The sequence below is a fragment of the Colias croceus genome, chromosome 22 (assembly GCF_905220415.1).
Source record: "Colias croceus chromosome 22, ilColCroc2.1".
Taxonomy (NCBI): Eukaryota; Metazoa; Arthropoda; class Insecta; order Lepidoptera; family Pieridae; genus Colias; species Colias croceus.
This window is the reverse complement of record NC_059558.1, coordinates 5,014,415-5,041,757: the sequence shown is the minus strand read 5'-3', so window position 1 is coordinate 5,041,757 and position 27,343 is coordinate 5,014,415. Positions and strand designations below refer to the sequence as shown.

The window sequence follows — 27,343 nt, the reverse complement described above, 5'->3', positions numbered from 1 at the left end:
TGTTTATATATTCGAAAACTATAGAACAATGTTTAGTATGAAAATAAGTTATCTAAATAAAAATAAATTAATACTAAGTACATTCAAGTTTTGTGCTGAACTGTATAACAAATATAATGAGCAAGAATGAGATCATTTAAACTGTGACACAACTGGATTATTTAAAAATATATTAAAAATTGTAATTTCTATATAAACAATAACTACCTAACACTGAATATTTTTAAACTGTAACTTTGACGACTGGATTTGTTCCGATGTTTTTTCCGATGCTTAATTTTCTATATAATTTTTATCAGAAGTAACAACTTATTAATAATATTTATTTGACTCCTTTTTTGCTTTTCTTACCTAAATATACATAAACATTTGGAATTTGGCAAATACTTCTAATACTTTATTACAATAGTTACAGACTTGTCACGTTTGGTATTTCAACATTGAGTCCCTCGCCCGTGCCGTGTTGTTGTTTGTCAGTTTGGATCTGAAATACAAGTTAAAATTTGATGTTAATATTAAACAAACCTGTTTGATTTTAGGTATTGAATTATTTTCGGATGGATAGAAGTATGATGTACGTATGAGGTACGGTTTTTGACATAATATACCGTATACGCCTAATAGACGCGTAGGCAGAGTTTTATTTTGGATAAGTTTTGAGTGTATATTAGTAATCAGTCTCTCTCATTAAAGGCTAGGCTAATTTTTTTTAGTCATAGTATTCGCTGGCATGAAACGTGCGTACTGCGTATACGTCGAGCGTTCCATCTGGAAACAATCCAGGTGATGTGGCACGACACTGTACTCTTCCACCTGGAAGTTATCCAGTTGAACATCACGGCAGTAGTATAAAACTACTACACCTGGACCCAATCCAGGTGATGTAGCACGTCACTGTACCGCTCCACCTGGAAGACATCTCCAGCTATACTGTTCCAGCAGAGAGCGTCACCTAACGGCACAGCGTGGAGCAGAGAGCGTCACCTAACGGCACAGCGTGGAGCAGAGAGCGTCACCTAACGGCACAGCGTGGAGCAGAGAGCGTCACCTAACGGCACAGCGTGGAGCAGAGAGCGTCACCTAACGGCACAGCGTGGAGCAGAGAGCGTCACCTAACGGCACAGCGTGGAGCAGAGAGCGTCACCTAACGGCACAGCGTGGAGCAGAGAGCGTCACCTAACGGCACAGCGTGGAGCAGAGAGCGTCACCTAACGGCACAGCGTGGAGCAGAGAGCGTCACCTAACGGCACAGCGTGGAGCAGAGAGCGTCACCTAACGGCACAGCGTGGAGCAGAGAGCGTCACCTAACGGCACAGCGTGGAGCAGAGAGCGTCACCTAACGGCACAGCGTGGAGCAGAGAGCGTCACCTAACGGCACAGCGTGGAGCAGAGAGCGTCACCTAACGGCACAGCGTGGAGCAGAGAGCGTCACCTAACGGCACAGCGTGGAGCAGAGAGCGTCACCTAACGGCACAGCGTGGAGCATAGAGCGTCACCTAACGGCACAGCGTGGAGCATAGAGCGTCACCTAACGGCACAGCGTGGAGCAGAGAGCGTCACCTAACGGCACAGCGTGGAGCATAGAGCGTCACCTAACGGCACAGCGTGGAGCATAGAGCGTCACCTAACGGCACAGCGTGGAGCAGAGAGCGTCACCTAACGGCACAGCGTGGAGCATAGAGCGTCACCTAACGGCACAGCGTGGAGCATAGAGCGTCACCTAACGGCACAGCGTGGAGCAGAGAGCGTCACCTAACGGCACAGCGTGGAGCATAGAGCGTCACCTAACGGCACAGCGTGGAGCAGAGAGCGTCACCTAACGGCACAGCGTGGAGCATAGAGCGTCACCTAACGGCACAGCGTGGAGCAGAGAGCGTCACCTAACGGCACAGCGTGGAGCAGAGAGCGTCACCTAACGGCACAGCGTGGAGCAGAGAGCGTCACCTAACGGCACAGCGTGGAGCAGAGAGCGTCACCTAACGGCACAGCGTGGAGCAGAGAGCGTCACCTAACGGCACAGCGTGGAGCAGAGAGCGTCACCTAACGGCACAGCGTGGAGCAGAGAGCGTCACCTAACGGCACAGCGTGGAGCAGAGAGCGTCACCTAACGGCACAGCGTGGAGCAGAGAGCGTCACCTAACGGCACAGCGTGGAGCATAGAGCGTCACCTAACGGCACAGCGTGGAGCATAGAGCGTCACCTAACGGCACAGCGTGGAGCAGAGAGCGTCACCTAACGGCACAGCGTGGAGCAGAGAGCGTCACCTAACGGCACAGCGTGGAGCATAGAGCGTCACCTAACGGCACAGCGTGGAGCAGAGAGCGTCACCTAACGGCACAGCGTGGAGCCTAGAGCGTCACCTAACGGCACAGCGTGGAGCATAGCGCGTCACCTAACGGCACAGCGTGGAGCAGAGAGCGTCACCTAACGGCACAGCGTGGAGCATAGAGCGTCACCTAACGGCACAGCGTGGAGCAGAGAGCGTCACCTAACGGCACAGCGTGGAGCATAGAGCGTCACCTAACGGCACAGCGTGGAGCAGAGAGCGTCACCTAACGGCACAGCGTGGAGCAGAGAGCGTCACCTAACGGCACAGCGTGGAGCAGAGAGCGTCACCTAACGGCACAGCGTGGAGCAGAGAGCGTCACCTAACGGCACAGCGTGGAAAGGTGTCAGGGCGCGGCGAGGTGCGCGCAGCTGCGGCAGGCGGACATCTCGGCGCTGTACCGCTCCACCTGGAAGCACGCGCTGGCCACGCCGTACTGCGCCCGCGCCAGCGCTTGGCACCGGGACAGCACAGCCTCCCACTCCGCCAGCTCATCTGCACACACAAATACAAACATAAAAAAATATTTTTCAATTAATCAAACTCAAACATTCAGATGAATGAATAGATATTCAACTGGACTGCGTTTAGACGCGCTTTTGAATCATCAAAATATAGAGAAAAAAATAATAATTTACGACCGGTTCACAAATCACAAAGCAATTTCTACAAGAAAAAGAACCGGCAAGAAACTCGACTGTTACTCTTTTAAATTGATAACAACGTAATATTTTAATCATCATAATGATCATGCCAGAAAATCATTTCACGAGTGTACGGTGTAGATACGAAAAAAATACACCATGTATCACATATATAAAAATGAGTGGGTTAAAAAAAAGGTAGCATATGTAAAAAAATCATAGAGGGTCTTATAAAATGACTATAAACGTAACTACTACGTACTATAAAGTATTCTAAGTTTTGTAATGAAATGTGGGCTTTATTTATTATTTTAAGATTAAGATTAGTTAGTCCATTTGCGTGAGGCTTGTTTTCATTTTTATATGCAGTTTTTCTTTTTTTTAATAATAGAACATGTTGTGTGGTCGTAATGAATTTTAGAAATTTGTTATATTATATTATCATATATGACTGTTATGTTCTTAAACAAATAAAATAAAATATAAACATAATATAACTCACCGATAGCCACGTGCGCGGTGAGTACCACGTGGTGCGTGGAGAGCGCCCACGCGTGCACCGAGTGCACGTGCCGCACGCCGCTCACGGCCGACAGCGCGCTCACACACTCGCGGTACCTGTGCACCAATATCATTTAACCGACTGTACTAAAAGGGAGTTATGTTTTCGCATTATAAAAAATAACCGACTGTGCTAAAAGGTAGTTTTGTTTTCGCATTATATATAAACCACTGTGCTAAAAAGTAATGTTTTCGCATTATAAATTAACCGACTGTGCTAAAAAGTTCTTATGTTTTCGCATTCTAAATTAACCAACTGTGCTAAAAATATTTTTTCGGGCACGCCAAATCCACAGAAAAGTAATCAGGCTACAGAAAACAATTGATTCTCGATCGAGAGTTGTTAGATTGGTCATAATCGTTAATGTGCATGGATACATCAAATAGTAATAAGAATTATAATTTACATTTGATTGTATAAACAAAATTTATGTAAAAAGGTGAGTTTTAGCCCACAAGTTAATATTACAACACATTATACAAAAAATCATTCAGCATAAAACATCAACACTAAAATCACTAATTCCGCTTGATACTAATATTTCACGCCGTCAGATCCGGCTCGAAGGACCAAGTTTACCCTTCTACCAACCAATACATCATAAGGAACACAATTTCACACATCTTCCCCTGTAAAAACTTGGAAGAAAAGTCCATATACCTATAAAAATAATTAACCGTACCTAAAGTCCTGCGGCACAGCTTGCATCAACATGGCCAACGCGTCCCGAACGACGCGCGCTGACGTCAGCAGAACCAGTATGCTGAATACGAATGTGCATATCGGATCTATTACTTTCGCTTCTGGCTGTGGAAAACAATTTTTATTAAGATAATATGTAACAAAAAAAAAAGAAACGTCTATGAAGCGTCTGGGAGCTAGAGCGAAAATTTAATTATTAATAAATAAAGCAGTCTGTGTGACTTACGTAAAACTTAATGATTATAGCGGCGAGAAGAACTCCACAACTTTGAATCAAGTCCCCGATAACGTGAATCAGAGCGGCTCGCAAGTTTATATTTCTGTAAACAAATTATTATTAATAGCATTTTCATTTTAGAACTACCCTCATTATGTTGTGATGTTTGTTCGACTAATTTACAATAAACTATCTTGTATTTTGTGAGAATCATATTTTTATCGCATTTCTAACTTATTTTCACATTTAATGTAAATCAAATTTTCTATGTCTTAATCTGTTTTAATCAAATGTAAATAAAGTAGGAATATATTAATTCTTTAATCAGATACATTTAAAACTAAGCCTGTCCTCTCATATCTAAACCGTTTATCAATTCAAGCATAGACTGATTAAAAATTTTATAATTGTCTTATATATATATTTACTTTACTAACCTCTGCGCACCCCCCAACACGCTGGTCTCAGCGGCGGCCATATCCTTCAGACTGTAGTCGCCATTGGCCACACCGTTAGCAGGTTTATCCCGCCGTCCGAATAAACGAAACCGTTTAGGCGAGCCTTGCGTGTGTGCGTGCGCGTGCGTGTGCGTACACGCTGCGCCGCCGTGTGAGTGATGGTGGGCTGGAAAATTATTTAAAATAAATATAATTTATGAAAGGTTAGTAGTTTACATGTTATTTGATTACATTGAGTTACTATGGACTACGTACTAGAGAGGACATCGGTACTACACTATTTGTAACACGAGTTAGAGTCAATCGTCTCAAACTATTTTTTTTTGTTACATTGATTGGTTTTAATTTATAAGTAAGAGGCAGAATATCTACAAAGTGTATGACTCACTAGCCGCCCCGCGCCGCCGCACTTGTTGCACAAATTATGTTCGTGATGTCCTTTCTATAATACCTCAATGTTTGATTAGAATATAGGCAATATGGCTAGAACTAGTAATATTAAGTATATTGAAAGTTATTGGTAGTACTTAAAAAATACGAAATAGTAATATTCTGAATCAAAGTCTGAATTAATTAATTCGAATTGTAACTTTACTGTTCAAATGTTTACTTTACAACAGATTTTCTATAAGTACATGAGCACAAGGATTTTTTACTTTTTTTTTAACAGAACGCGTTAAGGATCAAAATCGTATTCTTCAATTTGCTATTTCTAAATAAACTCACCAATATCTGAAGCGCATCCATGCAGTACTAAGGCCAGGAGCACATTGAAAGCGACTCCACAACCAGACACGATCATCATCATGTCCGGCTCGATCGTGTACTCGCCGGTGCGCACGCGCAACGCGGCCACGTACACGAACACGCCGGTTAACGCCCATATGAGCAGAACGGACGCCATTGCGCCGAGTACCTCTGAAATAAGAGGGGTTATTGTGAAGAAGGTAATTTAAAAATAACTCGAAAGCGATCGTTTTCTTGCAGCTAATTACTTGATTATAAATACATAAATACCTGTACAAATAAAGATTACTAGCGGTCCGCCCCGGCTTCGCCCGTGGTACATATTTCTTCACACATTTTTCTTTCTCAGGGTCTAAAGATTGTCTGTGCCAAATTTCATCAAATCGGTTGAGAGGTTTAAGCGGGAAAGCGTAACAGACAGACAGACAGAGTTACTTTCGCATTTAAAAAATTATAGTAGGGATTCGTGCCATTTTTTTTTTTAATAAAAAGGATAAAATTCTAAATCTGTCGTCGATTAAAATTTCTTATTTCTAGTTTTTTTTGTTGGAAGAAAAAAGAGAGACTTTTTTGAGAGTCTTTTCAGCACTCTTTTTAAAAGTCGTTTCTGGTAGATAAACTATCGGCACCACTCACCAGCTCGCCGGTAGCCATACGACATGTGTGCAGTGGGCGGTCTGGACGCGCAGCGGAAGGCCAGCAGAGCGAGCGCGAACCCGCCGCAGTCGCTCAGCATGTGCGCAGCGTCGCTCATCACCGAGAGGCTGCCGGCTAGATACCCGCCGATTAGCTCGCATATCTGAAGGATGAATAAAATATTTGAAATCCTGAAAATTTTTCTTTAAGAAAATGCTATTAAAACTATATTTAGTCAGGTAAGTGGGTTCTGTAGTTCAGCCTCTTCCACTTTCTTGTTCTTTTTACCTAAAAGTGAAATAATCAAAAAAAGATCTCTACGAATTTCAATATTCTGAAATGGTTGATTCTGTTTCCTCAACTTGTAGCTAAGAAGCATCTTGGCAAGAAGTTCCTTCAATTAAAAAAATGACCACAAAAAAACAAAATCATCATCATAAACCCTTTACACATAAATAAATGTATCAAATTACTACATCCACATACTAGGCATAATCACAAGCATAATTACCATAAACACAAAACACAGCACAAGAGCAGTCAACAGCTGCGGCACAGCACTGGGGGGCTCCGGCCGCTTCCAATGACAATGCTCCTCCGTCTCCGCTGGTGCGGCCACCGTGACCTCCGTGTAACTGTCCTGGAAAAGGAAATAGAAAAATAATATAACCCACCAGCTGTTATTAGTGGCAAAAACAAGAATTAGAAGAAAGGAAAAAGATATTAACGTGTCTAAAAGTAGCTTAAATATCAATCTTCTCCTGCCTTCTATACAATACATACTAGTCTAGACCCAAAGATCATACCGTTAAATCGTTTTAATGTAAATACCAAACTATCCTATGCTTTTAAGGCACTAATAAACTTCGACGTTACACGAAAGAAGAAAAGTATCGTGTACGTTAATCCAGGTTTTAACTGTAAATCTATTTGGCAAAACGCCGAAAAAAATATTTTCTTAATTGGATTGAAATCTCTTCTGACTGGCAGTGAATAATGTATATGTTCTTGCACAACTAACCATAATTGTTTTAATGAATAAAATCACTAGCATATGTGATAGTATAGTAATTCTTAGAACGTAGGTATACGTTATCGGATTGGGCCATAGAAGTGAGAATTATACACAGAGAAATAACATTTTACTACGCAGGAAAATGTCCATAAAAGTATTATTTTAACTCTAAAAGTAAAAGCCATCAAGTAGACGCTATAAAGATTATAGTCCTAAATAAACGCTTGATAAAAGTAATATTCCAACATACATATACTTCACTGGAAGCTTAGAGTTCTCTTACATTATAAACTGAGACTATCTTCCATAAAATGCTTTCAAAACTTAATGAATTTCAAAGGATTACGCGAGTAAATGACTTTCTAGTTTGTATCAAGATAAATTATATGATCGTGCAGAATTAACTTTGGATCAAAGTTATGATTTAGCCTTTGACGAGATAAGATTTATCCAGAATTATGACTAAAACTCGATTTAAATTTGTATCTACATTTATATTTAAGACTTTAGCATGAACACAATATAACTGAAAGGTCAAAACTTTTTTTAAAACTGCCAAATCGGATGATCTCATTCCATGTTTAGCAACAACAAATACACAAAATTATTGTTTTTAGCTCAACTGCATTAAAAATAACCTCGATACCTTTTTTGTATATTTGGCGTTATCCTAGTTGTATAATGAAAACATTATAACAAATAATCACTTGGAAATTATACCAAGCTTGTCAACATTTCATCATCACAAGGTCAGTATTTGTTTGGTTACATTAACACTTAGATCAATAACATTGTTAACTGTTTTTTGTAAATAGATAAAGAAAAGGTTTCATCATGAGGGAAATACCACGGACGAGTTATTCACGGGTATATTTCAGGTAGTTTCGCCATTCCCAACTTAATTAAAACTAAACACATTTTCAATCCACGTGTTAGGCATTGAATGAATAAAAAATTAAAACCTATAGATAAGAGCCGTGAGAGAAGAAAAGAATATACGTCTATCAATTAACATTGGAAAATTTTAATTTACTAGGTAGCTGAATATAAAAGTTTAGACGTGAAGTCGAATGCAATAGATAGCCAAAAGAAGTCCCGTTCTCTTGTAAGATAAACATTATAATTTCACATGGGATAAACCCACGTTTAACCAATCAGAGTTCAAACAAGTTATCAGACTTTATGCTCCGTCAGGCAGTGAGAGTGAGCCCTGTTGGAGCCTACTAATTAAAATGCCGATCACGACACTCAAGGAATCAATAGAACCTGTTGCTGAATATGTGTTTGGCATATGAAGCGATAGTAGATATTAGTTATATCTTTCAGATTTATCTCCTACAGACAGATTCCTCCTCAGATAACAGATTTGTTTGCTTATCAGTGTATCAATTATTATCATATAAGTTTTATGCTATAGCATACACAATATCGATTTTTGTCAACCAGATAATACATTGATTAACAAAAAGGTCCCCTATTTTAAAGGGTCTTTCATTAAGCATGGGTCGATGTTTGCGGCCTGTGGTAACCACATCCTGCAAGTGACATCCATCAAAAATATATTTTCTTGTTCAGCTTATGCCAATTTACCATGCCAAGTTTAACAGGAATGAACAACAGGCATGATAAAATTTTATGATCTAAATAAGTGTCCCTTGGTTTAGATAATTTATAAAATATCACAAAAATGCTTAATGTAATGTAAGAGATAAAGAGAAATCAATACAGCCTTGTATTCAGACGTGACACGTTGGAGTCGGGTCAATGAAGTGATACTAACTTGTTTACAGACTTCCATTTGTGTCAAAGCTTCGCTATTTTCTTGGAAGAGTTTGCTTATAAAATATAAACAATGTTGTTTACAGAATTAGCTACAGTTGTTGTGTATGGTAAATTTTCATATAAACAATTACTATTTAGGTTGAGACTTTTAACAAAATAGCGTGATTTAATTATAAAACGTTAGTATAAAGATAACAAAAACATTTGTAGTATTTGTATTTTTTATACCGTTTACCTTACATAAACTATTTATATTTTACTAGCTTACCTCCCGCGGCTTCGCCCGCTTTCTCTAAAACGATTTGAGATTTAAACTATCCTATCTCTCAAGTTGGATCGAACTGCACATGGTGTGCGAATTTTATTATAATCGGTTAAGTGGTTTAGGAGTCCATTGAGGACAAACATTGTGACACGAGATTTATATATATTAAGATTATGATTCTATTATCATATTTTATAAAATAAGTAAATAACAAAATATCAACACGTTTTATCTTTTCGGCTTTATTTACAGATATTTTTTAAATAGACTTGTTAATGCCATGCCACACTAAGCTGAATGTTATGAATTAAAAAAAATGGTTCGTTCTGCTTCCTTAGTTCATCTCATCAGTGAAAGTTCTGATTTTTTTCATTTCAAAACTGCCTCATTAACTAAATTGTTTCCTCTTGAACTAGGTAAGTATATTGCGTTGAAAGTACCTATAAGCAACTTCCCTTAAAAATTTTATGTGTTTTTCCTCACCAAACTAAATCATAAAACGGTTGGTAATAAGCACTTTGTAAGCACTAAACAACGGGTAATGGGTGGCAAATTGCGAAATGGCCATAGCGTCGTTACAACGAATTTTTCCGCTCGAATAAGCCGCGCCGTTACCGTCGTAACGGTATCTTATTATGATCGACAAAGAGAGTAAATTAAGTTATGATGAATTTCCTGCAAAAATTACTCGTTGGTATTATATTACAGGAAGAAATCCTCTGTTTTACGCGTATTTATTCGGATTTAACTCAAAGAAAACTGTACTGTGGATTGTTGAAAAAATATTAAAATTATTTTATAAATTTGAAAATAGTATTTCTCATTTCACTGGTATACTTTCATAAAATAATATTTGCAACAATAAAATAAAGTCTGTTGGAAAAGACAAACACTGTGCCAAACTAATTTGGCACCGCTAGACCCAAACATGTGGATTTGCCTTTGATTCAGAATATTAAAATTGTTTGAGCGCAAAAGTAAAACTGTATAATAAAAATATTTTCATTCCTCTTTGACGAGATCAATCATGTAATTTTTGGCTCCCGTTATGATTCTGTAAAGCTTTTCATATTTTATCTAAAACAATTTTATGTAGGTAGATATCGCCTATAAATTATTATTTTCAATGATTAGTTTTCCCATGGCCTACAAAAAATTGGTAGGCCATGGGATGAAGTAGGTAACTAACTTCTTTGTTCTTTTAATATCAAAAAAATAAGCTTTAGCTGAAATCCACATCAAGAAATTATTGAAATTATAATATGTACTATGTAGTATTTTAATTACAATACCAATATCGTTAGACATTATTTCCTATATCTAAATAAATGCAAGATCAGAATTCCCACTTCATTTACAATAGAAGAAGACCAAAAAAATAGACGAACAAACCAAAAAAACCAGCGTGTTCTCCCCAAATAACTTCCTCACACGGGACGTATTTTCCCCATCAAGCACGACAAATTGGATCCAAAACAATGCTCTGGAATTGCCATAAAACCCCTACACTAATTGATCGCGTACGTTCGATTACCCCTGCGTGTGATTGACATTGCGGCGCCGGCAAAAGCGAAGCTGCAATACAATAGATTGCAGACCATTTATTTGTAGCTTCTAACAGAGTTCTGTGAAATACGCTTTTAAGGTTAAAGTTGCATCTGACGTTAATTAACAAATACCACAATAGCGGAGATGAAAAAAATCTCACCAAGATTTTATAACAATGCTCATATTTTACTTAATTTAACACACTACATTACATGGTTACGAGTAATTAATACAAATTGCAATGCTTCATAAAATGGTACAGTCAACATGTTTAAAGTTTACGACAAATTGTCGAATCGTTTGCAGAACGTATAATTTAATATCCCATGCAATAGTAAATCGATTTACATCACTACATAGTATAAAACAAAGTCGGTTTCTCTGTCCCTATGTCCCTTTGTATGCTTAAATCTTTAAAACTACGCAACGGATTTTGATGTGATTTTTTTAAAAGATAGAGTGATTCAAGAGGAAGGATTCTTTATAGACGTTCTGTAGTAATATGCATGTCTATGAAACATTGATCCTTTCTCCATGCAAATACAGGCAAAGAATGTATAGTTCAGGATACATCGCCCATTTTTGCAAGTGACTACTATCAAGCTGATTTTCCGTTTGTAGCTTTATTTTGATGAGACACCGAATAATTTCGTGTACGAAACTCTCGATTGTGTTTGCTAACAGAGATAACAAGGATAAAATTTTTTGATTTGATGGTTCTCAAATATTTATTACGCAATTTGTAGGACAATATGTCTGTTGAATTATATAAACATTAATTAAGTGAAAACAAAAAAATCAGCTTGTTAGTAATCATTTATGATGACCTCGTTATCGATACACTTTGGAAAGGGGGACTCTTTGAAGTTTGAACCAACCATAGATTTTGTAGGACAAATATTTTTTCGAATAATTTAGGTAATTATCTTGAGATTGAACAAAAAAAATTCAGTTAGTAAGAAATATTTGAGAACCATCAAATCAAAATTTTTTATCCTTATTATCTCTGTTAGCTACCACAATCGAGACTTTCGTACACGAAATTATTGGGCGTCTCATCAAAATAAAGCTACAAACGGAAAATTAGCTTGATAGTAGTCACTTTCAAAAATGGGCGATGTATCCTGAACTAGTAAGTACCCTCTTAAACAGCGAGATCCTTGAATAGATTCAGGCAATTACATGAGAAAAATCCCAATCAGAACCCGATCGTGGCCACTGGACCGTTTCATATTCAGCTATTAAAGTTTATAGCACATTTATGACGTTGTACACAACCGTGGGCAGAACGGTTACATAACTATAGTGCACACTACAGTCTACAGATCAATAGAAATGGTATGCAATATAAGGTAATACTGACTCGTTTTACGTCCAACAACCTTCGTGGCTGTTTTTATGAATCCATTTGAGGAGGATCTGCAAACACGATTTACGTTGAGAGATAACAATTTCGGGGGTATAAGTGAATGTAATAAATTGTAGGGCCCTTATGGGATGCCGCAGTCGGAGGTCTCTTTCGTGAGATTAGTGATTTTATATCATCTCGATTTAACTATGTGAATTGAATTCTATTTCATTTCTTTTACAAAATTGCCTATTTGTTATAGTAGAAATAAGGGTAATGGCCATTATCGGTCAATATATTATGTTCTCATTCCAGGGACTCAGGCCTTATACAAGGATTCAGCTCATAATCATAATATTACACATACAATAATAGTTAATACAAAATAGTATCATACTGGCAAAGCGCTTTATCAAATGTCTCATATGCTTAAACTTGATTTTAGATATGCCGGTTTCCTCACAACATTTTCCTGCATCGATAAAATGTGCATAAATAATAAAATTGCAAACTATACACATTGTTTCACAAAAACGTATGACATCTCAACAACGCATTTGCAGTGCTATTTTTACATAGAAATACCGCGATACTGTTGTAAACATATTGTAAAAAAGTGGCATTCTCTGCTGTTCATAAAACGTGATGCCAATATAAATTTTCATGGTGCAGCAAAAATACGGGAACATTTTTCGGATATGAAACTTTTAGTCATCACTCATTGTCAGACCCACCTGAATGAAGAATAATATGAAACCTGCTCCGTAGAGAAGAGAATTTCATTTATTTTAACTGTTTATTACGGGAAAACTAACGGTTAATAAACTGATAAGATATAGTTGGATGAACGATAAACATTGGCCTGCATTTCTCGTTTAACAATTACGTTTAATAATATAAAAGGAACTCAATTGTTTCATCTTTACATGAGTTCATTATCTTTATATGTACATATTTAACTTCATACAACATAAATTTATAGATAACCGATCTTATTACAAGGAACTTCCCAACAGATATAACAATTTCTTTTTATTTTTTACGGACGGTACATTTTACATAGATCATGTGACTGCTTATCGCAGACTAGTCCATGTGAAATTTTACAAAAGTAGTAAGCATTGTTACTTTATAGAAGCCTAATTTACCTAATTTACATAGTTCTATAGGCTATAATGAACTGCTAGGTCAGCAGCTTACGATAAATGTTTTCCTCGACGGTTTCTATATCAACATACCTCAACATTGACCGGTAATACTTGCTCAGTTATTCATGGCTCTGTCAGTCTTCTTGAGCTTCATAATCAATCTCACTTTGGAAGTTAGATAAATGCTTCTCAGAGTTACCATGATGTTTATAGCAGTACTAGCGGTCCGCCCCGGCTTCGCCCGTGGTACATATTTCGCAATAAAAGGTAGCCTATGTCCTTTCTCGGGAATCAAAATATCTCCATACCAAATTTCATGCAAATTGGTTCAGTAGTTTAGGCGTGATTGAGTAACAGACAGACAGACAGAGTTACTTTCGCATTTATAAGGTAATATTAGTATGGATAAGCTACTACTAGGTCAACAGCTAACGATAAATGTTTTCCTCGACCGTTTCTATAGCAACGTACCTCAACATTGACCGGTAATACTTGCTCAGTTATTCATGGCTCTGTCAGTCTTCTTTAGCTTCATATCAATCTCACTTCGGAAGTTAGATAAATGTTTTTCAAAGTTACCATGATGTTTATAGCAGTATTCTTTCAAGTGTGATGGCGCTAGACGATCTATACAAGGTGTAATCGTTAAGTGTACAAAGGTGATTTTTCCATAAGTATTACAAATAAAAAAAAACTTTAAACTGATATCGAAAGTACTGAGTAAGATGGCCGTAATAAATTTTTAAAAATAAAACGGGAAATATAAAAAAAAATGTCTTTAAACACTCCCATGTAATATTTTTGGATATTTCTCGTTTTATATTATGGCCATTTTACTCATTAGGTTAAGTACTTTCGAAATCAGTTTAAAGTTTTTTGATATCTGCAATAGTTACGGAATAATCGCTTGTGCACACTTAACGATTACACCCTATATAGCGCTGTTATTTTTCCATACTGTTATTAATACTGCTTAAAGACATCATAGTACGGGGGCTGACCTATTTCGGATGCATTTCATTCCAGTAAAAGCTCTTTAGGGAACGATATCCATTCAATTGCAGTGATTTCTAAACTTGGCAACTTGTCAGAAGATGCAAAATGAATGAATAGTTGGAAATGTTGTTATTCAACTCATCGCATTCGATCGTTTTAATATGACGATTTTGATATCTTTTAATCTTGTCAAAGACGTTTCACTTCTGACACCTGTGTTCGGAACACACGTTCTTTTTTTATTAACATAATAGAGTTACTCAAAGTAGAGCTCGAGCATAACCTTAGCAAAAACATGATTTCTATATAAATTGACGTCATCTACTACAATTTTCGTTACAAGACAAATAGTTAGTTACCAATGTTGGCATAGAAACATCTTAATACAGAAGCAAATAAGCCGCAAATTTGCATTATCTACATTTAATTACAGATTAAATAATATTCCGCAATATGTCAAGTAAGTATGCCACTAGAAAATAACTATATAACATTCTATCCCTACACTTTACACGAAAAATAAACGAATTAATCGCTAGAAAAATGCATTTATAGAACCCTTATTTTAATTGCAACGCTTTATGAAGTGGTTCCACGATTATGGCATTAATATCGCAAGCCTTGTTGAGTACTTTTAACATTTCAATGAAGCATTTTCTATAATCATGCTGCTTTATTTCAATCTAATAATATTTTAGAGCTGAAGAGTTTGTTTGTTTGTTTGAACGCGCTAATCTCAGAAACTACTGGTCCGATTTAAAAAAATCTTTCGGTGTTAAATAGCCCATTTACCGAGGAAGGCCATAGGCTATAGGGTAAAAGCCGGATAGTTGCGCCACTTTTCAAAAAAGCTATATTATGAAAAATTATGTACTTAACAAGAATAATGCAACATGTATATCAAAACATAGGTCTTTGAACCATCATATTAGCCTATTTTATTAAACATAATTATTAAAGGTTTTGAGTAAATCCTGTTTTATTTGACCTCTCAAATGAAGGATAGTTGCCTAACCTAGCGGATAGTTGCCTATCGTAAATAATACTTCAGAGGATACTTGCCTCGTGAGGGGATAGACGCCTCACAATATTTTTTTAAATAAAAACAAATTTATAACAATTCACTTAATCAGTCTTTATTATTTGTTTTGCTTTTTAATTAAGAACTAATCAACATTATACATTTTTTTGCTATAAAACTATAACAATATAACAAAAATAGCATCTAAATTAGTTATAATCATATATTAGTAAAATTATTGATATTTATCTTAAAGATAGAAGAAGAATAATCAAATCTGGCAATCAACTTTGGCATTAATCATCACTCATCAGAATGCAAATTTTGTACAAGTTTCATGTAACCACATTTGACACATCTCACATTGAATCTAATCTGATTTCGATTTAGTAAAATTATAATTCTCAAAACATTCTACGCAATAATCATTAACAGAAACATTTTTATTTTTAATTTTTGAATTAGCATTTTTAACTTCTAATATCTTTTCAGTATATTTTGTCGATTTTATTGGTAGTCCTTCAGTGGCTTTTACTTTGCATGCTTTCAGACTTACATACCTATATATTTTCTTCATTTTCACTGTCAGAACTGTAATATTGTATTCTTCTCTTTCTTAAAGGTAATTGACCAAAGGAAGACCCTTTGGTCAATTTAATATAATCTGTGTCGGATTCTTGATTAACGGCTCTTGCACCTTTCTTGGCTAATACTTTACTAGGTTTATTATTGAGTTGGACCCCAGTTTCATCCATATTAAATATTCTTCCTAAGTTTTCATCTGTCCAGCTTATGTGGCGTGGTACCACGCCTGCTTTACGTTGATATTTGTGAGGCATTTTGCTCACCTAAATCGTTAACAATTTATTTAATTTTACATGGATGAGATGGACCTATAATTAGAATACTTATTTTATTCAAGCTAAGTTATAGCCACAATGAGTAAAAACAACACAAACAAAAAGTATCTGCCTTTGCTAGTGAAAGAATTTATAGTTGCGGATAGTTGCCCCGAGAGCAACTATCCGCACACCCCGAGAGCAACTATCCGCACAAGTTTCTAAGGCGACTATCCTTTTTGATACGGATACTTGCCGTTTTTATTTGCGAAATAAATCAACAATATTTTGCAATAAAATGTAATTAACAGTATAATTTAAAGTCTAATGCACGCAAAGAAACATAAACTATATTGAAATCACAATTAGTAACAAAAATATTCAATACAAATGACTAACCAATATAGTTTCAACGCCTATCGAAGTTTTACCGCGGAACAATTTCGCTCGCAGGAATGAAACGCTTGCGTCTACACTAACGATTGACGTGGCACTAAGGTCTGCAGGAAGGGTATTTACAATTATAGTAAGGCGTTATTGCCACTAATGTTCGTAACATAGTGTATTCGAAACTGCGGCAAGTATCCCACTGGCGCAACTATCCGGCTTTTACCCTATATCATCACGCTAAGACCTGCAACAGCAGAGGAGCAATGCGGGTGAAATCGCGGGACACAGCTAGTGGGTGAATAATGCAGAATCTATAGGGCTCTCAATGTTATCATGCTAACGATAGTCTCATTAGAGGTTAGAAAGGGGAGAGAAAAAAGATTAGACCGTGACAAAGGATACTTTTAACCACAGTGAAACGTATCATTGGCATGAAAATTTATTTTAAACACGCGGGCGTAAGATACTAGTATTAATATCGAAAATCTATATTCATATAAATTTATAACACATTCTTAATGAAAACCAACACACAAACAACAATATCATTTACATTAAACGCGATCACGTCGATATGGGATTATGGGATCGTACCGCGCTTACGTGCGACGCGCTAAGCCGATTACGATGCAACTGTACAAGTTCAAAGGCACTTGTGTTTCACTGCCATGTTCGTATGGTTCCGTCATGAACGCTATTGTATTTTATATGTGGAGTGTAGACTTAATAGTATGTTGAAAGAAGCATTACTTAATTATACTTGTCCAAGAAAATAATGTGACTCAAAACAAGCTCCACAGGAAACGATAACGATTTTTGCTTGTGATTTTTGTCCGTGGGTCAAAATGCAGAACGCCGCTAGTATTTAATAATTCAAAATTAAATCATTCATTTTTTTTTTGTTGTTGGCCTCTAATTTAACTTACCTGTAATCTTCCATCGATTTCTGCGAAGGTCCCGGTCGTTAAAAAGTTTAAACACATTCATACAAAATTGTGATAAGATATTCTTAAACTCTTAATCGTCTCGTCATATTTATTTTCAAAATATTGCCGTAATGTTGTGTTCAAATCTTATATTTTACAGAATTATTCCCGGGCAGCAGGTGCAGTTCCTGCCTCCACATAGCTACAGGGAGACGGTTCGCACAATGCAATGTGCACACCGGATGCATTATCTTGATTAATTTACCTTTATACTGCAATGTATACGTAGTTCTATTGTATCTAAAGAGGAATAGCTCCTCTAATCTCCTTACTGTACTACAATGCTTTACATGTACAAGGGGCTTTAAGCACAGCTTTGAGTTAACTTGGAGACTTGAGTACTTAGTATTAAAATCTATATTATCTTTGGTCATATTAATAATTACTATAGCTGCGCTCCGCGGTTACACCCGCGTGGCTCCGCTCCTGTTGGTCTTAGCGTGATGATATAATATAGCCTATAGCTTTCCTCGATGAATGGATTATCTAACACTGAAAGAATTTTTCAAATCGGACAAGTAGTTCCTGAGATTAGCGCGTTTAAACAAACAAACAAACAAAATCTTCAGCTTTATAATATTAGTATAGATTAATCAGAGTGGTCCATGTTAGCTAGAGAGCTAGCGCAAAGCTACCTGTATGTATTTGACCAGACCTGGATTTTTGTGTGTTGATTCCCCTATACCTACTATACATGAGATGAGAAGTCGCTAAGCCCAGAGTGGTGGACGGGGCGGGCGCTCAGGTAAGACAGGTGGAAATTTTTGGCGAACTTTGAAACCATTTGACCACGTCTGCCATTTTGATATATGAAAATAGATTATTATTATTATCGGAAAATAACAATGGCAGACCATTATCACGCGGATAACATTCTGGCAGACACTTATGAAAGTGCTGAAAAAAATACAACTTTGAAAGTATTTGACCAGATCTGCCATTCATATATTTTATTTATTAGGGTCTTAAAAACTTATTTTCGAAACGGCAGACATTTTCATTGCGTACAGACTTCAGCAGACAACACAAGTGATAACTGCGTTAAAAACAACCGACTTCAAACTTGCACTTGCAAAATTTACAAATACCTACAGACAAAAATGCTCATAAAATAAAAACTACTGGGCCTATCCGAATAAAATTTTTATGGGACCAATTCGACACCATCCCGCATCAAACAAAAAAAGAATCACGTAAATCGGTTCAGAAACCTCGGAGTAATCGGTGTACATACATAAAAAAAAAAAAAAAAAAAAAAAAAATATACCGGCCGAATTGATAACCTCCTCCTTTTTTTTGAAGTCGGTTAAAAACTAAGAGCTACTACATGGTCAGATCTATGCATGTACTATCTCTGTAGCTATCTTTTTTTCCCTATATATCACTATTATTCTCACTCTAGCCTATAGCATTTTTATTTTATATAGTTACTAGCATTCAAATAGTCTAGGGTTTATATCTGAGAGGGCTCTTTTCGTGTCCCACTCAAACGGTTATTTCCAGATGTTTTCAGTATCACTTTCATGCAAAAGTGAAAATTACTACGCTATAATAGACTAAAAAATCTTAATAATAATAATTACGCTTCATAGCAAGAAGAAATGTACCATATGTACCCGCACAAAGTCGATATTATGTTGCCTACCGTTCGACTCAATGGCTAGGGTTGTACCTTTGATAATAATTTATTACCAAACTAATAAACCGAGTGATGCGAAATAACCATAATTCTTTTAGAGTTTGATAAAATGATTAGGCAGGTATTTTCTTTAATTCTTCTCTAAATTCTCGGTTACTAAATTTTATCGTTGAAATTATTCTTAATCGCGTAAATTTAATAAATAATCATATTATGGAAAACACTTTTCATTTGTTTTTTGACTTTCACGCCCAACTACTGTACAATAATTATGTTGTTTCAGTATTTTGACGAGTGAACGCAGGAAACATAAATTGCGAACGCTCAGTCGGGGAGTGGTCCGTTGTATCGTTTTAGATAGATTGTATATTTTGTATCTGTAGAATTGGAATTGGAAAGCTATGTATATGTTGTCCTCATTCTTTTCTTATCAGATTGTTGATCCCAATGGGAATGCATCACTTAAATTTTACAAAAGACAATTAAGAACATCAAAAATAAAGTGATACGTAAATATTTCACAGTGCAATATAATATTATGTAATTATACATTTATGAAAAAATAATTTACATCAGATTCAATAATCGCAATAGTTTTGAATGTACATATGAATAAATGATTACATAATAATAGAAATAATCACAATTGTTTTATTTCCCATTTGTTGCAACCCTAGCATATTATCATGTAACTGGCGGCGCGGCGGCTCGTGCGACATCAAAGGCATTGCTTAAACTAGGAAATATGTACGTCAAATTTATAAATTTTATTCCATAGTTTTCAAAATTAAATGTAAATGACCATAAAAACATTAATAAAGTAAATCATTGATGTAAGGTCAGGGAACGTAATACATATCCATACATCTGACCATGTAGTAGCTGACTTGTTGTCTGCTGAAGTCTGTACGCAATGAAAATTTCTGCCGTTTCGAAAATAAGTTTTTAAGACCCTAATAAATAAAATATATGAATGGCAGATCTGGTCAAATACTTTCAAAGTTGTATTTTTTTCAGCACTTTCATAAGTGTCTGCCAGAATGTTATCCACGTGATAATGGTCTGCCATTGTTATTTTCCGATAATAATAATAATCTATTTTCATATATCAAAATGGCAGACGTGGTCAAATGGTTTCAAAGTTCGCCAAAAATTTCCACCTGTCTTACCTGAGCGCCCGCCCCGTCCACCACTCTGGGCTTAGCGACTTCTCATCTCATGTATAGTAGGTATAGGGGAATCAACACACAAAAATCCAGGTCTGGTCAAATACATACAGGTAGCTTTGCGCTAGCTCTCTAGCTATGTGTCCTGTGTGTAGATTTATAGTTATCTCTGAATTCTGATTATCTTGCCCATTAATATGTTACTCAATTTTCCTGTAAGTACTTACATAATTCTCTTGTGACAAAAAAGTCCAACTTTCTCTTAATGGGAATTCAACAATTTATTTCACAAGCCGACACTCCATGATTCATTGAACCAGAAAACTAAAAGCATATTCATATCGAGTGTGCTTGGAATTTCCGAAATTAAACGGCACAAACAATGCCGACATTTTTTATGTATTGAAACTTTAAAGTTGAGAGTTCGCTAAAAATAAACGAACTTTTCGGGTTCGGCAACTAAAAATCGATATAGTAAAAATACTGGAGGCTTTAATATTTTTATGCTCAGATAAAAACGAACCAAATGAAAAATATGAATAAGAGAGTCCTACTAATATTATAAATACGAAAGTTTGTGAGGATAGATGTATGTGTATTGTGTAGGTGTGTTACTCTTTCACGCAAATACTACTTACTGAACCGATTACAATAAAATTTGGCTCACATATACAGAGCGTAACTTGGATTAACACATAGGTTTTATTCTAGAAATCATACGGGAACGGGTACTATGCGGGGTTTTCTTTGAAAACGCGGGCGAAACCGCGGGCGGATCGCTGTATTATATTATGATGACAAAAAAGGTCCAATTTACATTTTTTGTTTTAACTTGTTACATATACATAGGTAGTTACAGATTCTTTTTTTTTAAGTTAGTACCTATTGTTTTTTCTCAAACTAGTCTTTTCACAATTTCATAGATCTACGTACATAGTATTGTGAATTACAGTAGCGGCATTATCAGTACTAAACATTTATATCCATCGCACGCTTCACATATCATGTCGAATCACTTAAATAAGCTTGTTGATTATTATTCATAGCCGATAAGGTGTATGTATGACTGAATCAATTATTATTTCTCTTCGGCTACCTAATAACAATTCTTTTGAATGAACTATTCTTGAGAACAGAATAAACGAAGGTACAAACATAGAACGTTATTAGAAATTTACGGAAAACTACTTTTCGTCTCGAAGGTACATACTTGATACCGATTAACACATTTTCCAAGACAGTGTAGCTATAAATAACTAGCCGAATTGGGATAGGATAACCCACGTAATGCCAGATTAACTTAAAAATACGAGAGAATAATTTAAAAATAAAATAGGAAAACACTTTCATTATTCATTCCATATTTCTTCTATTTGACCTTTCCCGAGACCTGTACCACTTTGATAAATTATCTTATCAAAACCACGTATCTTTTCCTTTATCAATCAAATGTATCCTTTATCAAAAATACGTGTGTTTTTTCGTCTATTTTATAACGTGACGTCATTAATCTTGAAACGAATTAGGAAACTGTCAAGTACACGCTACCTAGGGATGGTTGAGGATGTATAACCTATTATTCCTATCCTTTTTAATCTATTCGACTGACCCCAGCTCAACTTAATCAAAAATCATTTTATAAGATGTATGGGAAACGATTCAACACCAAATACCAATTCTTAGTGATTTGAGTAAATATATCTTCCTGATCTTGTTATTACCAGTGAATATTTTGTACTGGTTTAATAGTAAATACCTTCTTTTTTACGTACAAGTAGAATAACTATAACGACGAATAGGTGAGAATTAAAACAAAAAAATAAATAACAATCGGCGCCTTCGATAAATCTTCATGACATCATAATCATGAAGGTCATGAAGAACAATTTAATGATAAATCACTAAACACGTTTTAGTATTTTTTTTATCCGTTTTATCTTTAAACAACTTATGTATTCCGTGAACACATTTGTGACTAGCGTAAAAAAAAATTCGCGTTTTTCTGATGAAATACATCCGTAAACAGCACAATATCTAACCATTTTCTACGAAAAACGATAATCACAAATCCAAAATAATAAAATTGCTTTAAGTCAATTTGATTAATGTTGTCAATCTTCGTTGCGTTTCGTCTAAAGACGTCGTTGGTATCGTCCTTGCGGGGAAATGGGTACCATAACATGTCTGATCGTGCGGGGTGAGGTAAGTGTTTAATTTTGGCGGGAGGCGGAGAGTGTCCGTTCTGTAGCGTTTAGCTACTATTATGTATTCTGTGGTTAGGTATCAAATTAACTAATTATCCCATGTTTATCTTAAACAAACTGATTAGGTAAATAAATACCATAGATTTTGTTTACGTAGCTGTAGGTAATACTCGGACAGTAAATGTTCATGATAATATGCTGCAGTTGATGAGGTAATGATATTATTATAATAATTAATGAATAATGAACTGCATGCCCGCGTGATCAATGTATGTTATGTAGGTATTACACATTAATATTAAATTACCTATTCGAAATTGCTACAATAAAGACTGTTTGATTTATTTTTAGGATTAATTAAAACTTTGTAAGCAAGACGTGAACTTGAAATCGAGATGAGTTATGGCTGAGAGCCATAATTCCGAACGTAATTTGCAGTTTTCATTGTAATTAAAAAGTTATATTGAACATTCAGATAGATATACAATAAAACAACTTACATTAAGCAATTTCATCTTCGCAGTTGGATCGATAACCACTATTACAATGCCAGCGAGACAATACTATAAAAAATAATTTATTAAAATTGTATTCAACACTGCAGCGCCAGCGAATGCAACATTTTACAATCTACCGTCTACGTGATGCCGGCGCACAATAAAGCGAACCATTCACTAACCAATTGTTCGCACTTGACATCGTCTTGATTAAGAAATAACAACAAAACTTGCTAGAACTTTCTTTGCGACTTTAATATTATGATTAAGAAATACCAACAAAACTTGCAAGAACTTTCTTTGCGACGTATTTTAATAATATTTCGTCTGCGTTCCCGAGTTTATTGTAACAGTAAAAAGTTATAATGACATTCATAGTTTAAACTTGAACTTAAGTAAATTGAAATTAGAATAACTGAAATTTTATGAGTTGACTTCGCATTGAAGAATATTTCATTGGAACAACTTCGACCCGCGTAGGTACAAAATAAGTTTTTTATTCAATTTTCGATACCTACTTGATATGCGTTCGGGCGCTCCCGGAAACAGCTTGGCATGATATACGAGCATTGTTGTCAAATAAATGTTCTGATAAACATGTTCCACACCAAAAACTATACGGAACACTATCAATCATAAAAATATAATAAAGTAATATTAACTAGCTGCATGCTGTTTGTTGGGGATGATAACTTTGCGTTCCAGAAGATCGATTTTTATTTTATTTTAATTTCTCTCTTTCAATGCAGTTGTAGGTGAAGTTGCTGGCAATTGATAGATTGCGGAAAACGATAGTTAATATGAGTATTTACCTGACTGACTAAGCCGAAGGAATCTTTACTTAGAAATACATTTTGTGTCTCAATAATGGTTGATTGAGGTAATTTTATATATATGTCGTGGTCATATCGTAGATTTGATCATTTCATGATATGAGTGGCCATTTCACGAAATGGTCGCATATCGTGAAATGGCCAATTTAGTTTGGCCACATCATGATGTGGTTTGGGCAGATCAATGATAAGAAATCGTTTCACGATATGGCCAATTAACGCACGGTTTTTTCATGAAATGACCAAAATTATTTGATCATATCGTAAAATAGTTACATTAATCGTTGGTAGAGGCGCTGCAAGCTCTGTGTTTATGTGATAAGATGGCGGCCGCTGGCGAAAATTAAATTATTCGAAGTTAAAAACTTCATAATTCGTTTAATAACAATATTATGAAGAAAGTCATAGCAAAGAATTTACGACGAAGAGGTACGAGTACTAACGAAAATGTGGATATCTTATATGTATTTTAGAAAAAATGCGACTTAAATAAAATAATTTAAGAAACTACTACTATATTATTATAATTGTTTGTTTTTTAAAAAGCGATCCGCTGCTGCGGCACTAACTTAAATGACATTAAACAAGTTTTTAGAATATAGTTATTCTGAAATTTTTTAATATTATATGGACTCTTTATATTTTATACGATCTGGCCAAATGTGGATGACCAAATCGTGAAACGTTGACGATTTAACGATCTGATCAAACTATGTTGGCCATTTCACGATATGCGACCATTTCGTGAAATGGCCACTCATATCATGAAATGATCAAATCTACGATATGACCACGACATATACATATTTTTAAGCTATTGCATAGCTTCTATCGCGGGCCTTGAGCGCGGGGACCGAATCGAGAAATTCCGTAACGAAAAAACCTCACGCTCCCCACTCCGACGAGCTCGGAGGTGTGGCTTGAAGGCATGCTAATTGCTATGCAATAGCTGCAGTCTCCGAGTGCCACACGTCGTTTTTTTTTTAGTTATTTCATTTAATATATTGAAGCAATAAAGCCGCCCTTTGCATCAAATGTCCTGTCTGTGTGTGTGAAATTTGTATTTGTTTTGTATGCAATAAAGATTATAAATAAATAAAAATAAATAAATATGTGAAATGCTGTTACAGCACTCAAAAGTTGACCAGGTCCATGAATGCTCATGAGAATCCAGTCAAAACGAAATGTTTAACTTAGTTTTATGATTTCATTTTTTTATTTTACAGGAACACGGAATTAATTTATATTTTACATCACAATATGCTGAGTTGTTATCAGTTATTTTGTTATTATATTATTATTTTTGCTTATCTTTGTTGGATCTAATAATATTTTTGCAATGCTTGTAAAATATGCTCAAGTTGTTATGTTAATGGTTGACATGGGGAAAGTATTCTATCAAAGGCCATGACAGTGGTATGGATGGTGATAGTAGGAGATAACACAGGAAGCTTGCAGGATTAAAGAATTTTTATCTGCATTTTTTTAAGCTATTGCATAGCTTCTATTGCGGGCCTTGAGCGAGGGGACCGAATCGAGAAATTCCGTAACGAAAAACCTGACGCTCCCCACTTCGACGGGCGGAGGTGTGGCTTGAAGGCATGCAATAGCTTTACCGCGGCAGTCCCCGAGTGGCACACGTCGTTTTTTGTATAAGTTTTATCTGGTATGGCTGAGTATATTATTATACTGTACCCTACCAAAGTGTGCTATATCATAATAAAGAATATATATAGTTTTCTTGGAGATTTAGTATTTAATATTTTCTATAGTGCATACTCTTTTCCGAAGTTTAACATTGATAAAATTAATGTATTTATTCTGATTTTTTACTAATAATGATGCATTATTGCTCTAATTTCTTTCTATTCCCTTAAATACATAATATTTTTTTATAATAACATGATAGTTTGTAGTGTACAAATTATACATCAACAATCTAATCAGTATTAACTACAGGATATCCTCAACTTTTTTGCTAGTAACTGACTATGAAACAATTGTTCCTTTACACAAACTACCTAATTATAATTTTTTTCTCAACTACATGTTTGCTTTAAATTTAAAGAATTATGGAGTAATATTATATTATCACTGCATAGTATAAAACAAAGTCGCTTTCTCTGTCCCTATTTCCCTTTGTATGCTTAAATCTTTAAAACTACGCAACGGATTTTGATGCGTTTTTTTAATAGATAGAGTGATTTAAGAGGAAGGTTTTAGTATACAGGTAATTTATTAGGTTTTAGACCAAGCGGGCAAAACCGCGGGCGGTAAGCTAGTGGAATATAAATAAGAAATAAGATTCCAACCCCAAGCTCAGTAGATTGTTTGACAATCACATAATAAACAAATGATAGACAAAATAGTTCAAATATGACTGGCTATCAAAAATATAATTTTAAAACAAGCCTTGCATTTGAAAAATGTTATATTTATATTACAATTCTGATATAATATAAGGTTGTGTGTTAGAACATAAATGTGCTGAATAAGGAAATTAAACTTTGATTAGATATTGCAGCATCACCCACTTAATGATAACTAGAAAATGACCAAGTAACTTCTAGAATCTAGTTACTGTGTATTATAATAATTATATTAAATATCAACTACACAATAAAAAATTAAATGTTTAATTATTATATTGTTATTGGAATTTACCAATTTTCTATTACACACACATTTGTTTTGAGCAAAAAACAACTGATTTTGTTTTAAAATACCCTAGCAGATAATACAATATATAGTAATATAAATAAATTATTATAATTATATCGCGATACCACATAATTTTAAAGGGATGTGATTTCGTCTAGCATTTTTCTTTATTATTTTTTATCATAGTAAACGTGTGCTTGGCACAATCATGATTCATGACTAAAGCCCTTGTATTATGTATACTAACATCAAACCAACTATGTTAATATCTACCTAAATTCCACGGATTATGTAGTTATCGCAAAAAATCGCGTCAGATCGTGCGAATATAATTAATTACCTGTGCAAGCAAGGGCGCTCTATCCAAATGCTCTGAAGACGCAAACGCAGACTCATAGTACGCTCCATGGTTCCTCTGCTCATATCTGGATCCACCTTCGTCCCACATCCGAGCTTCGAGCTCATCAGACATTCTGGCGCCTGGTAACGCACTGCCTATTGTTTATACTAAGAAACGCATTTCTTTTCGGTCAACAAACTACGACGATCACTATAACAAAATCTATTCACTTATTAAGCAACATTGCTGCTTTGAAAATTGGGAATTAATTTATTTTAAAAATAATTATTGAAATCAATATCAAATGAGCATCAATACATGCTCCTCTTCGCAAACAATTTTGAGACTGACATTTGACAATTTGATTTTGTGA

At 35.5% G+C, this 27,343-nt stretch overlaps 1 protein-coding gene across 3 annotated transcripts; it reads right to left on the bottom strand.

The window, feature by feature from the left end:
- On the bottom strand, positions 1-27,305 carry LOC123701657 (zinc transporter 2-like). Of its 3 annotated transcripts, none has more exons than XR_006752764.1 (10): positions 26,971-27,305; positions 6,804-6,932; positions 6,293-6,455; positions 5,636-5,827; positions 4,889-5,075; positions 4,461-4,554; positions 4,215-4,339; positions 3,473-3,588; positions 2,617-2,821; positions 1-484 (listed from the first exon to the last, which is right to left on the bottom strand). XR_006752764.1 is itself a non-coding variant. In XM_045649143.1 (10 exons), the coding sequence occupies exons 1-9, from the start codon at positions 27,100-27,102 to the stop codon at positions 2,673-2,675; spliced, it is 1,287 nt and encodes a 428-aa protein (XP_045505099.1). In that variant the 5' UTR covers positions 27,103-27,305; the 3' UTR covers positions 1-484; positions 2,649-2,672. The 3 variants fall into 3 exon arrangements, 2 of the variants coding, with proteins under 2 accessions (XP_045505099.1, XP_045505100.1); XM_045649143.1 differs by having other exon boundaries at positions 2,649-2,821; XM_045649144.1 differs by lacking the exon at positions 26,971-27,305 and adding an exon at positions 23,140-23,424 and having other exon boundaries at positions 2,649-2,821.
- Between the last annotated feature and the right edge of the window lie 38 nt (positions 27,306-27,343).

What these genes read in the sequence shown, in the direction of transcription:
- LOC123701657 (XM_045649143.1), bottom strand. Translation starts at nt 27,102, where the DNA reads ATGTCTGATGAGCTCGAAGCTCGGATGTGGGACGAAGGTGGATCCAGA. An exon ending in TGCTGTGTTTTGTGTTTATG is followed by an intron (nt 6,456 to 6,803) that starts GTAATTATGCTT and finishes TTCATCCTTCAG; the next exon opens with ATATGCGAGCTAATCGGCGG. An exon ending in GTATGGCTACCGGCGAGCTG is followed by an intron (nt 5,828 to 6,292) that starts GTGAGTGGTGCC and finishes CTCTTATTTCAG; the next exon opens with AGGTACTCGGCGCAATGGCG.